We start from the raw sequence: 14,222 nt of genomic DNA, 5'->3' as shown, positions 1-14,222 counted from the left end.
CATACTGTATAAATATAAAACCCTAATGAAAAGCCTCTCTGTTTCTCTCCCTTTCCGGCAAAACCCGCCTCGCCTTCCTCACCGCCAGTCTCCATTGCCGTCGTATTACCGCTCGCCTATGTTTCTATATAAGCTCCACAAACCTAAATTTGCTTCCGCGACGTAGACTGAATTGAATTTTGATCTTCAGTCGTCGAATTTATTCCAAAATGGTAAGTTTAAGTTTTTGTTGTTCCTCAATTCGAACCTCTCCACGCTATTGTTAAATTGAGTTTCTGTGTTTCTATTGTTAATCAAGGCTGCAACTGAGATGGTGCGCTCGGTCCGTTTTGGCTTTATGACTGATGAAGAAGTGAGGAAGCAGAGTTTAGTGAAAATCACAAATCCTAATTTGCTTGATACATTGGAGAAGCCAATTCCCGGCGGACTATATGATTTAGCTATGGGACCTCTCGTTGACGGCGCTGAGTAAGTTCAAAGCTTGTGGAAGGTGAATTTTCGTGTCTGGAATTCATGATTGTCCTGTATTTTGCAGGTGTAAATCGTGCGGCCAGCAATCGTTTAATTGCTCCGGTCATTGTGGCCACATTGAGCTTGTTTCGCCAGCTTACAATCCATTGCTTGTGAAAATGCTGAGTAATATTCTCAATAAAGCATGCTTTTATTGTTTTCATTTTCGATCAAGCAAGGCGGAGGTGGGTTGGTATCATTTTTTCGTTGCTCAAAATGTTGTCTTGTAATCACTATATTGGCAGTGTATGTTTATTAGCCTAACATTCACTGTGCTTGGTTTAGGCTGAGAACTGTGTTTCTCAATTGAAAAGGATAAAAGAAGGTAATATTGTTGCAGCGAAGAAGTTGAGTTTGCGACAGAAGATGATAGAAAAGAAAGAGATGGACTGGGCCGATGTAGACGATGTAGTTGATCCAGAGGATAGTCAAGGGAGTAATGTATCACATTCTGGAGTCGTTTCTGATGTCGAAAATGACCACAAGCATGAGAAAGAGGCGTTCTGGGACTCCACCTTGCTAACTGAATCTATGTCAGTTTTGAATGAGTTTTTAAAGGGTAAAGAGAAGAAGTGCAAGAACTGCAAACGCAGTAACCCAAAGATCACCAAACCAACATTTGGATGGTTTCATGTGGTATGTTCAATCTGACTTACGTTATGTTAACAGCCAGTTCTTTATTGATAGCTAGAATTACACATTTTAATGTTTCATTCTTGTTATTTTCACTATCTCAAGCTTCCCTTTGTCTTGCTTTATTATAACATTTGTGATAACTCAGGTTTTTATGTGATAAAATAACTGAGGTTCATTACCCACTATAAAAGAATGATGCAAATACGGCTGAAGCAATTTATATTTTTTTAATAATCTCCAACTCTTCATTACCCACTACATTATGCAGAAAGGGATTTCTAGTACCCAATTGAGAGCGAATGCCATACTAAGCAGTGGGTTGGATGTGACGCACAGCGGAGGTGGTGAGGATAGGCCTTCCTCTGAGGTGTTAAATGCTAGTGATTGTTCATGGAAGGATGGCTCTGACACAGCTGAAGCCCATTCATACGCTACCTCAGATAGCCCCAAAACACCCAGTCAAAAAAGACGAAAGCAAACAAAATTTCAAAATCCGGGTTCTGAGGAGAAAGCTGATTTATTCTCAGGACCTCTCTTACCTTCAGAGGTGGCTTCCTTAGTATTGATTTCATGGTTTCTTGCCTTTCGACAAATTATAGCTATTACAATATTTTTATGCCCCCTAACTGGCAGGTCAGAGGTATTCTGAGACGTTTGTGGGAAAATGAAGCTGAGTTTTGCTCATATATAGGTGATATTCAGCACCAGCATGATACTATTTTTGAAAAAATAGCAGGCTACTCAATATTTTTTCTAGAGACTGTTCTCGTGCCTCCTATTAAATTCAGACCTCCGGCCAAAGGTGGCGATTCTGTAAGTCAGACAAATTCTTTTCATGTATGCTTAATTTAAGAACGTCAGTGGTCTCTTTACCTTCAAATTTTGCATCTGTGCCATTTACACGATCTCTTGTTGACATTTACGTAAAGGATTTGCTCTTTACAAAATCTTGTTTTTTTTTCTCTGCATTAGCTTTTGTTCATATTTGCCACTAAAATGTTGTTGCTACCAACACATGCTTACAATTATTTTCATTATCTTCCCTTCAGGTGATGGAGCATCCACACACTGTTCTATTAGGGAAGGTGCTGCAGGCAAATATCGCTTTAGGAAATGCTCACACGAATAATTCTGAACGCTCAAGGATTATTAGTCGCTGGATGGATCTTCAGCAATCTATCAATGTATTAGTTGATAACAAAACTGCTAGTAGTGAGTCTATTTCTTCTTTTACCTGTGCTTGCTCTTTTCAAACGACTTGCATTACAGGGGTGCCTTTTGAGTTTGTGAGAGCATCATCACTGTTGGTTATTATTGCTGTAGTAGTTAAGTACCTTGAGTAAACTGAATATGAAATACCTTTGCAACTCCATAAATATCATCAGTAACTTAAATTTAGTTGTATCTGTCCTGTAGTTCAGATAGATAAAAGTCTTTAGCAAGCTATCTTCATCCCCTGTTTCCTCTTGTCTGGAAAGTTTTTGGTGCCCCATCAGCCCATTTGTGTGATATACTGATATGCATTCCTTAAACTTAGCGTGCCAGAACAGTAGACGATTTATCTTGTAAGTATTATACAACCTAAGATTGTAACCTCACATTTATGTCAGGTACAGCCCAGTATAAAAACTATATTATTTCCCTGTAAATCATGATCCCATTGGCCCAAACTTTCTGGACTTCAGATGCATCTTCATGTTTTTGGTGTTTCTCTTTTCCAGTGTTGGGACTTGGGCCAGCAGTGCTTGTTAAATTCTAACTGCTCCCATGGAGTGTAAAGTTCTGTTATAACTATTTATCTGTTATTTCACAAGTTCTTCTGTCTGCATCTCCAATGCAGGTCAATCTTCAAAAGATGGTGTTATGGGAATTTGTCAGTACCTTGAAAAGAAAGAGGGTTTATTCCGTCAGAAGATGATGGGCAAAAGGGTCAATTTCGCTTGCCGGTCTGTCATATCTCCAGACCCTTACTTGGCAGTTAATGAAATTGGAATTCCTCCATACTTTGCTTTGAGATTGACATATCCAGAGGTATGGGTGAAGGTTTTATTTGGTACTCTATGTTTTTGTAATCGGTCAAGTCACTGTCTCTTGTTATTGTGCCGTGTGAGTGAAAGAAACGACATTGGGTACATGAGCATGTATGTAGAGGCAACATGGTAGTCAGTGGTTCTCTTTTTGTCTGATAAAATGATTGCAGTCTTTTGGGATTTCTCATGTCATTCTAGTATATATTACTTTCAAAACTCCTTCCTTTATTTAGTCCCTAATGTATTTCAGAGAGTGACTCCTTGGAATGCTGGAAAATTGAGGGATGCTGTCATTAATGGGCCTGATATCCATCCTGGAGCTACAACTTATGTAGATAGTGTATCCACTGTAAAACTACCAAAAAGTAAAACGATGTGTGTAGCAATATCTAGAAAATTACCCTCTTCACGGGGTGTCGTAACACAATCGGGGAAGATCGACGAGCATGAGTTTGAGGGCAAGACTGTACTTCGCCACTTGCAGGATGGGGATATTGTGCTTGTAAATCGTCAGGTACTTGAAAGGATCCATTTAACCGATAATTTATTTGATATTCTGCTTTTAATTATATGTAAAAGATACTTTTATTTTATTTGAATGTGTGTGTGTGTGTGTGTGTGTCTGTCCATTGATTTCTCCGAATTTCAGATAGATTATTAGTACCTTGTATATGATAAGGCTTGAATATGATGCTTGAAATTTTATCTTTTGGAATAAAAGTATTGTATACTAGGAATAGTAGGCAGTATCACTTTCAAGTCCAGTTTTCCATTGAATGTATCTTGTTGGACTTTATATTGTCTAATCTCTTCTAGGGTTCATATATGCTTTAAGCTTTGTTTCGAATTTCTTTGCAGCCCACGCTCCACAAGCCAAGTATAATGGCTCATGTTGTTCGTGTATTGAAAGGAGAAAGAACTCTCCGCATGCATTATGCAAATTGCAGGTTGGCATATTTTTCTTTATCATAAATACAATCTTTTTCCTTGATAATCCATAAATAGACATCTTCATTTGAAATTGGCTTCAGCTCATACAATGCAGATTTTGATGGTGATGAAATCAATGTGCATTTTCCTCAAGATGAAATTTCTCGTGCAGAAGCTTACAACATTGTTAATGCTAATGAACAATATATTGTTCCAACAAAGGGTGACACTGTGAGAGGCTTGATTCAGGTTCAAGTATCAGGACAGCATGTTAATTGCTATCTTCTCTCCTAAAAGTTGTTAGTGATTGCGATGTCCATTCCTTTTTTTTTCGTGCTACATTTCTTCCTCCACCTGCGCGATTATCTAATTCAAGCTTGTGTGTAATATTGCAGGATCATATTGTCGCTGCTGTGCTTATTACAATGAAGAATACATTTTTTAATCGGAGTGAATTTAGTCAGCTGCTTTATGGGTCTGGTGTATTTGCAGCTGGGCCTGGTTCGCATCCAGGAGAACGAAAAGTTTCAGTATTAGATTCTGAAGGTCTGGTGAAATCTGTCTTGCCTGCAGTGTGGAAACCGGAGCCTCTTTGGACTGGGAAACAGGTAAAGTTTTTCAGATGCTTATATGCTTCCCGATATGCATGGCTTGTTTTGTATATACTATTACAGAAATTCTAAGCATGATGACAAAGGAATACATTGTTATCTAGAAGTATATCTGTGATTTGTTAACTTTTTTTTTGGCCTTTCTAGGTCATTACAGCATTACTGAATCACATCACACAAGGTTGTGCACCTTGTATTGTTGAAAATCAAGGGAAAATCCCAAAGAACTATTTTGCTAGCGCCAATTACAAAAAAGGAGAGGAGGATCAAGATCACAATGCTGAACATGATTTATTAATTTGGAAAAATGAGCTAGTACGTGGTGTCATCGACAAGGCTCAATTTGGAAAGTTTGGCTTGGTTCACACAGTGCAAGAGCTTTATGGAGCTAATAGTGCAGGAATTTTGCTTTCTGCATTAAGCCGGTTATTCACACTCTTCTTGCAGGTGCTTGTCATGCTAATTTAAAGTGTTTTGATATCCATGAGCATCTCATCTGTCTACTCACAAAATGATCTCTGTTCATGGCAGTTTCATGGGTTCACATGTGGGCTAGATGACCTTATCATATTACCCAATTACGATATCCAGAGAAAGGAGAAACTTGAAGGAGAAGATGTAGGTGAAGAGGTCCACTGCGATTTTGTCAAGTTCAAACCTGGGCAAATAGGTATGGTACTGGAAAATTTTCTTGAATATGATTTACTTCTCCAAGTTAAGATTTTATGATTCTTCTTCCATGTTTTGCCTGACATTTGTTCTTCAAGGGTAGTGATAAAAATATAACTAATTCCTAATGCATAACTTAATAACCAAACACGGAGGTCAATTTTAGATAACAATTAGGTCATTTTTAGATTGATTTAGTTTAGAACACGGAGGCCAATTTTAGACCGTTTTAGTGTATGTGTATAAACTAAAACGATCTTAAAATGACCTCTGTGTTTTTAATCTCATCCTTCCACATTATACAACTTTATGCCCGTCGTTTAGTTTTTTTCAAGTACAATCAACAAACACTTTAGGCTAGGTGTGCTGCTGTCTCTGTAGCTGTTTTCTATTCACTTCCAACCCAAATTAAATATGGAATTCGAACTGATCAATTCATCCATTTCTAAGGCGCTGTCAAATCCTTTCTGAGTCACTGATTCAACCAACTACTACTACATTCCTCTGTTCTCCGGCCTTCATTCATATCAAATATCCCACCATGTGCTGATAAGCACACACACGCACACACACACACACACATGCATACATAGTATAAATTCATAATTATGCTATTTCTAACTTAATGATAAAACATCAGTAAAACTGTGCATTCTGATAAAATTATTGTTTTTGCTTAAAATGCTATTTGCACTAAATTTTTTTCAGATTTTCTTATTTTAGTTTACTTATTTGAATAAACATAACATTGGATGGTGAATTTTGTTCTATTAAGAACTAAATCCAGATGTAATATTAATGCACATTAGGTTGCTCTGAACATTTACAAGTATATTCAGATCTTCTTAGTTGGCGTTTGCTTAAATTACTCAGAGTGTGATGGTTAATGTTTTACGAATTTAGTTTGTATTATTCTTGTGTTTTACTGTTGTACCATTACTTTTTAATGCTGAATGTGCTTCTTATCCTTTTTTATTTTGTTTTGGTAGGCCCTGAAGAGCTGCAATTGGAAATTGAAAAAGTCATATCCAGTGATAGAGAATCTTCAACTGCAACCTTGGACATGAAAATGAAAAATAAGTTGACAAATAGGCTAACTAGGGAAGGTTCTGATATACTCAAACATTTGCTGACTAGAGGGTTGTTGAAACCTTTTCCAAAGAACTGCATCTCCGTGATGACCACTACAGGCGCTAAGGGTAGTACGGTGAGTTAGAATATATCATTAATTCCTTAAGCTACTGTCCTGTTCTCACAAGGAATAGAATCTACCGTCCCTACTTTCTACATGCCAAACTGGCCTTTTTAATATGAAATATTCTATGCGCATACTATGAATTTATTATAAACTGCTGTTGTTGAAGTGACTGAATCGCTATTTCAGACTGAAATAGTTGTGGCATGAATAAATTCTCATGTGGGAGAGTTGTAGTCATTAATTTAGTTCTGTCTTGTTTGTGTTCTATTAATGGCCTTCTTAACTTACTCTTACAAGTTCCTCGTTTGTCAAATACTCCCTTCTCTTTCCGGATGGCTTATTTATCTGTTTCAAATGTTTAATGAGAAATTGACTCTGCAATTTCATTCGTTTTGGATAGGTGAATTTCCAACAAATATCTGCCTATCTAGGACAACAGGAGTTGGAAGGTAAAAGAGTGCCTCGAATGGTATCTGGGAAGACTTTGCCCTCCTTTCCTCCCTGGGATTACACTGCTAGAGCAGGAGGATTTATCACTGATCGCTTTCTTTCCGGCCTCCGACCACAGGAATATTACTTCCATTGTATGGCTGGCCGTGAAGGGTAAATTCTACTCTCCCATTTGTTTTGTCCATTGCATCAGCTTGTTTTTGTTCTCAGATTGAATTTTTTGGAACATTTTTTTATCTGTTTTCTCTTTTTATAGCCTTCTCAAACTTCTATCTTATTTCCTGCAGGTTAGTTGACACAGCAGTAAAGACATCTCGCAGTGGATATCTACAACGCTGTCTGATAAAAAATCTGGAGAGTCTCAAAGTTTGTTATGACTATACAGTTCGTGATTCTGATGGTTCGATCGTTCAATTTTACTATGGAGAAGATGGTGTTGATGTCCTCAAGACAAGCTTCCTTAAAAATTTCAAGGCACTACAAGATGTAAGCTATTATATTCCTCTAGTTCTAGACTGTTTACTTTCTGATTGCATATGGATGTCTTAAAATAATAGTAAAAGAAAAGACTCAGATATATCTTTATTTTTTATGTTGTAGAATCGAGAAACTATCTGCGAGAAATTTCAGAACCAGCGTCAATTCAACAGTTACATTAATGAATTACCCAAGGGGCTTGAAGAACAAGCCAGGCGCTATATTCGTGATGTACAAGAAAAATCATCAGAAAAACAAATTCTTTCAAGACACAAAGGTAAAAAGAAGGAACGTGAGAAAGAAAAGGCATTAGCAGAAGAGCAAGACTTTTTAGCGTTGGTAAAGCAGAAATATCTATCTAGTCTCGCAGAATCAGGAGAACCAGTTGGTGTTATTGCAGCTCAGTCAGTAGGCGAACCATCAACGCAGATGACGTAAGATTTCTTCCCTTATCTCTTGATTAATGCTATATGGAGAGGGATTCGTCAATTTCTGCTTATCTAGATTATATTTGTCAGTAATGTCTGGTGGCTTATATGATGCTCGTATTTTTTCAGACTCAACACTTTTCATCTGGCTGGCCGTGGAGAAATGAATGTGACCCTTGGTATTCCTCGTCTCCAGGAGATTTTGATGACTGCACCAAATGTCATTAAGACTCCCGTTTTGACCTGCCCATTCGCTGATTTGAGATCCAAGTGAGTTATGACACTCTCCTTTATGATTCACTTCGAAAACTCACTGTGATATTTACTTAACTATTTTCAAATCTGTGATATACAGGCGTGACGTCGTGGCCCTAGTTTCAAAGGTGAAGAGAGTCTCAGTGGCGGATCTGGTGGAGAGTATGGAAGTTGGACTCTCATTTGATCGGCATGATGTAGCTAGAATTTATAAGTTGAAAATGAAACTCAAAGAGACCGAGTTTATACCATCAGAGGACATTAAGGATACCCTCGAAACTACGTTTCTATATGAATTGGAGGATGCAATCGAAAATCATATCATTTTCCTCTCCAGAATTAGTGGCATTAAAAACTTCATGTCTAGTTCAAAATCAGCAGTATCAGGTGAAACTGATGAAGACGAATCAGGGGAAAAATCAACAGAAGTCGACAATGACGACGATGATGATGAAGATGGAGATGATGAGAAGGGAGGGGATGACCTCGATGCAGATGCACAGAAGAGAAAGCAACAAGCTTCGGATGAAAGGGATTATAGTGATGAATCTGATGTAGACCATGGTGAAGATGAGTTATCTCCAGATACGGAGAAAAGCAAGAGCGAGGTAGAGGACCCCGAGGATATGGATACCAGCAAAGACGATGGAACCATATACTCAGATGAGAAAGAGGAGCAAAATGCCGATGAGGGCGGAGGTACATCTGCAAGAGATTTTTATTCAGGAAAAGGTTTTTCCAGCAAGAAAATAAAACGTGCTGTGAAGTTGGAATGCAAAGGATTGTCGTATGAAGTCCACTTCAGATTTACCAACGAGCCTCATTTATTACTTGATCAGGTAAATAAATATCTTCTTAATTACAGTAAATAATAATACTAGTCAAATGTTTTCTTGAATTATTTTTCTTATGAAACTAAATGGAGTATTGTTCAAACTGTTTCCCAGCTTGCCCAGAAAACAGCAAAGAAGGTATTCATCAAGAGGACTGGCAAGATGAGCCAATGCAGATTAGTTCAATACGACCCTGACGAGAAAACAGTCATCTGGAACGACATCAAGAAGCCGAAGAGGGGCGAGAACAGACCGGAAGCGGGTGCAGACGACGCTGTGTATTGGGCAATGAAGGCGTCAGGTGTGGACTTCAAGTCACTGTGGGAGATGCACGCGGATCTTGACGTGAATCGGCTCTATTCCAACAATGTGCACGCGGTGCTAAACACATATGGTGTGGAGGCCGCCAGAGAGACTCTGATAAGGGAGGTGAAGCAGGTGTTCGATATCTATGGGGTGAAGATTGACTACCGGCATTTGAGCTTGATCGCGGATTACATGACCCATACAGGTGGGTATAGGCCAATGAGTCGGCATGGATGTATATCAGAGTCGATATCTCCGTTCCTGAAGATGTCGTTTGAGATGGCGTCCAAGTTCATCGTTGAAGCGGCGTCTCTGGGGCTAAAAGATGACCTAGAGACCCCGTCGTCCAGGATCTGCTTAGGTCTGCCTGTCAAAGTCGGTACAGGCTGTTTTGACTTGATGCAGAAATTGGATTCTTGATGCCCTTTTTTTTATTTTGTTAGAGTTTGTATTTTGGATTTGGTTGATCACAATGTTTGTATCATTATTTATTCTTCGAGACAATCAAATTTTGATCCACAAAATCATCGTACTATTAATAGTGAATACTGCTTGTCAATACTTTTTATATCTGATTTTGACAAAGCATGAGTTATAAGAAAGTATGTCTTTAACAAATCAAGTGTGTTTAATATTTTGCCAAAAAACACTCTGATCCAACACAAATGTGAAGGAAAGAGTATGTCTTTAACAAATTTTTATACTCCCCTTTGTCACCCCTAGTATCACAGTATGTGTTCTAATTTGATCCGGCATGAGTTCTAAAAAATGTAACCATTTTGATCTGGCATGAATTCTAAAAAATGTAATAGAAAAAGGGTTTAAAAAATTGATGGAATGTGAGACCTATACTACTATGAGATAGGAGAGAATATATCTTACAAATCTAACTTTGGCCAATAGAAATATCCAAAGAAAGATTATACATAAAAATATGTATACACGACAAATTTTTTGACTATGAGAACTGAAAAAATTATTAAAATTATAATATAATTGACTAGTACTTTTAAAATTAGCAACATTAAAAAAAAACGAATTTATTATTTTTTGGGGGTAATATGACCTACAATTTATATGTTATAAGATTTGGGCCCGTGAGACGCGAACGAACCAATATAATAGACCTAATAAATACAGAAATCCATGTTTTACATAACAAAAAGCCTGATTGCTTCGCTGAACAAAGACGAGTGAGAGAGAACCTTTTTCCCTTCTGGCTAGCTAGGGTTTTTGCAGAGAGAGAATTCTTGCTGCGATTCCACCACAAGCAGCAGCCATGGCTAGCACTAAAGTTCAGCGTATTATGACCCAACCGATTAACCTCATCTTTAGGTATCTTCAGAGCAAAGCGCGCATTCAGATTTGGCTGTTTGAGCAGAAGGATCTGAGGATCGAGGGTCGAATCATCGGATTCGACGAGTACATGAATTTGGTGCTGGATGAAGCTGAGGAGGTCAACATCAAGAAGAACAGCAGGAAGCAGCTCGGTAGGATTTTGTTGAAAGGGGATAACATCACCTTGATGATGAATACTGCCAAATGATGCTCATATAAAGGTACTCCGTCTCAACCATTACTTCTATTTGATGCTTTATTTTCATTTCGTTGTCTTTTGACTCCGAATTGTTAGGGTTTTGTGATGGTTTCGCGTGGTCTGTTGAGTACTCTCTCAAGTGTTCGATGAAATGCCCCAATTGTGAATTACTATTATGGTTTATTGAATTGTGCATACTGTAAACTTTTGTTGATTTTCAGCTTTTTTTTAAGTGCTTACTGTCGTTGATGCCAATATTAGTCTTTTGCAATACAAATTGTGATTCATCCTCAACATGGTTATTAGTTATGTTGAAATGATGCCAATGCCTTAGGGTTTCTCTCTATTGAATTTTACAGGTTGAAAGACTAACAAAGGGACTGGTTCTTGTAGTTCTTTCTGAATGACATTGTCTGCTTTCTTCTCTTTAGGATGACCGTTTGCGTAGCTTGTTTTCCTTTCACCCCGGTATCCACTGTGTTCGTGTACTGAGATTTACTAGTATTCGAAGTTGGATATCATGTAAAGAAGATGATTTGCTTTAATTTGGCTATTGAAGAGTTGGAAGTATTCATTCACATATTTCACCCTTGTCCACTTTGTTGTTCTTTCTCGTACTGTCTTGCATTCCCGAGATGATTCTTCATGTTATGATTGTGTAGTTCGTCGATGTTGACAGTATGTGGTCGAACCATATGCTTCAATCTGGCTATTGAATATGTTAAAGTTGCTACCCACTGCAGAAATTGTAAAGAAATGATACATTTTGAATGGGACAAATTGAGTGCTACATGATAAATACAGAAGTTGTGGTCAATAAGGTAGGGTTCATCAAAATACCAAATCATCCATTGTAAAGATGGTTTTCGGCATTGGTTATAAAATTGTAGAAGCGACACCATGTGCTATTATTGTCACGTCTCTTGGGGCCTGACGATGATTTTGGAGGTCTAGTTTGGCCACGCGCATTACCGGTGACAGAGGGAGGTGCAGGCAGAGAGGCTCACCATTGGAGAGTTGGGGATTCGCGACTCGCTATCAGTCTATTGTGTCCAGATCGCTTGTTGCTGCACGATGGACCGCACTGGGCTGGTGGGGTGGATGGGGTAGGGCCGAATTTTTATTCCACAATTTTTTTCTATTAATATGTTCCTCATTGACTTTCATTTTCATCCCAAACTATATTCTCATTTTCATTCTTCCAATCTTTTTGTTTTATCTCAAATGGATTCCAACAGTTTGAAATTTCAATGTCGACCCTAACATACAAAATGATGTCGGCAAATATGTTCGGCAACGGGTTAAGATCCACCTAGACTGACGACTTGAAATGTCGAGTAGGTCAACATATCGTTTTATCCGTTGAGGGGTCAACCAACGGCCTATATTAGTTATCTAATGTCAATATCGATGACTACGACATCATTGACATGGAGCCATTCTTTGACTCTTGATCCGCCACTGATACGGAGAGTCAAGGTATGCAATATAAGTCGAGTAGGTCAATATATCGTTTTATCCGTTGAGGGGTCAACCAACGGCCTATATTAGTTATCTAATGTCAATATCGATGACTACGACATCATTGACATGGAGCCATTCTTTGACTCTTGATCCGCCACTGATACGGAGAGTCAAGGTATGCAATATAAGACGCAAGTTTATTTACGAGTACATCAAAATATGGCAACAATAATAATCAAACAATATTCAAAACAGTCATAACTAATATGGTAGGGTTACAAGCCTCATATATCAACACTCAGTATTCAAATCACACGATTTTACTGGAGCAATGTAGTTAAAAGGAAAAATAAAATTGGGGAAAATGTAAGTAAATAGGAAATTACAGGTAGAGAGCCGTTCCCTGCAACCTCCTCCGGTATCGGTGCCGGTGCAGCATCTTGCGCTGCCACCGCTGACAAAAATACAGTCACCACGGCCAAAAACAGAGGGATGCAAAGGAAAGTGGACTTAACAAACTTTGCCATTTTACTATATTGTGAAAGAGATGATGGAAATGTTTTCTCTATGTTTAAGCAATTGAACATGCTGTGGAATTGTCCCAATTTATATAGTGCTATTTATTTTTCTACGTTCCTTCAATTCTTTCCCTTTTCTTTAAAGGTTTGTACTTTTTATGGGATCAACATAAATGTGGAAGAAAATGTTATATTTTGTATACTTGTATATCTCAGTCCCATGTTAAATCTCAATGACGTATAAATCGTTGATAATACTTCATCAGTTTCCAACTAGGAGTATTGATTTAGTTTGGCGTGGATTTTAACAAATACTCCCTCCGTCTACGAATAGGAGTCCCGTTTTTCCATTTTGTTCCCTCTACGAATAGGAGTCCCGGTTCATAATTACCATAAATGGTAAAGAGACCCCACATTCCTCTAACTCATTTCACTCACATATCATTTAAAACTAATATATACAAATGAGACCCTTATTCCACTAACTTTCTTCCATCTTTCTTAACATTTCTTAAAATCCGTGCCGGATAGAAATGAGACTCATATTCGTGGACGGAGGGAGTATACTGAAAAAAGTAAGCTACAAAACATATAGTGGAATGTGATCTCATTTTTATATATAATTTTATAATAAAATGTGAGTAAAATGAGCTAGTAGGATATAAAGTTTACTTGGAGTACTATTAGAAAAATCGTCAACCGAAGTTCACACGGAATAATCAGCTATGAGGCATGTGTATCTTGTTAAAAAAAAATGCAATTTTTGTTAATACTACTCTCTATGCTATATTATCATCATACACTTCACATTCATTATATATAGGCTGTAAATGTCGGGATAGGACGTCTTGCCTTTTCATTTTTATTAGTATAGTAGCGAAATGGTAAGACATCGTAATTTATATGTTATAATGAGAAATGATGTTGATAGCTTATCTAAGAAAAACTCTTCATTATAATTTTCACCAGATATCAATCATCACATATGTCGATTATGAATTAATTTATGCTTACATTTAACCTGTCGAAATTGGACCGGAAACATTTAACGTTATTATTTATGAATGAATATTTACAAAAAAATCTTTGTACCAAACTATCTTTAGACGTGAGCAATTCATAAGGTAAATACAAGTATTACTTGACGGGCAAATTGGCTCCTCGAAAAAAAAATATCACCAGTATTTATGTGAATATCTGAATTGACTATTTTTTTTTTTTGCCTGTCAATTTTAAAATTAGCCATTATTCACTATAGCCTCAGCATAATATCTCAATAAATAAAACGGTGATAATATTAATTATGAGAACAGCGACCATCGTCTTTTCAAGCTGAAATTGCAAAGATTATTTCATTAATTTAGAGTGCA

The 14,222-nt window shown here is 37.5% G+C and overlaps 2 protein-coding genes across 3 annotated transcripts; both read left to right on the top strand.

The window, feature by feature from the left end:
- Positions 1-36: 36 nt before the first annotated feature.
- Positions 37-9,894, top strand: LOC125187710 (DNA-directed RNA polymerase I subunit 1). The gene is made up of 21 exons (XM_048084338.1): positions 37-212; positions 299-468; positions 536-695; positions 796-1,146; positions 1,415-1,693; positions 1,780-1,959; positions 2,196-2,358; positions 2,987-3,177; positions 3,427-3,690; positions 4,035-4,123; positions 4,208-4,355; positions 4,502-4,714; positions 4,865-5,164; positions 5,249-5,387; positions 6,376-6,593; positions 6,985-7,187; positions 7,322-7,520; positions 7,635-7,945; positions 8,069-8,209; positions 8,295-9,033; positions 9,142-9,894. The coding sequence occupies exons 1-21, from the start codon at positions 210-212 to the stop codon at positions 9,751-9,753; spliced, it is 5,073 nt and encodes a 1,690-aa protein (XP_047940295.1). The 5' UTR covers positions 37-209; the 3' UTR covers positions 9,754-9,894.
- A 584-nt stretch (positions 9,895-10,478) lies between these two features.
- On the top strand, positions 10,479-11,452 carry LOC125186826 (small nuclear ribonucleoprotein E-like). 2 transcript variants are annotated; one of them, XM_048083283.1, is made up of 2 exons: positions 10,479-10,892; positions 11,302-11,452. In XM_048083283.1, the coding sequence occupies exon 1, from the start codon at positions 10,613-10,615 to the stop codon at positions 10,877-10,879; it is 267 nt and encodes an 88-aa protein (XP_047939240.1). In that variant the 5' UTR covers positions 10,479-10,612; the 3' UTR covers positions 10,880-10,892; positions 11,302-11,452. The 2 variants fall into 2 exon arrangements, with proteins under 2 accessions (XP_047939240.1, XP_047939239.1); XM_048083282.1 differs by having other exon boundaries at positions 10,481-10,892; positions 11,230-11,452.
- Positions 11,453-14,222: the final 2,770 nt, after the last annotated feature.

The sequence above is a fragment of the Salvia hispanica genome, chromosome 5, assembly GCF_023119035.1.
Source record: "Salvia hispanica cultivar TCC Black 2014 chromosome 5, UniMelb_Shisp_WGS_1.0, whole genome shotgun sequence".
Lineage (NCBI taxonomy): Eukaryota > Viridiplantae > Streptophyta > Magnoliopsida > Lamiales > Lamiaceae > Salvia > Salvia hispanica.
The sequence above is the reverse complement of the archived record's forward strand: the minus strand, read 5'-3'. Positions and strand labels throughout refer to the sequence as shown.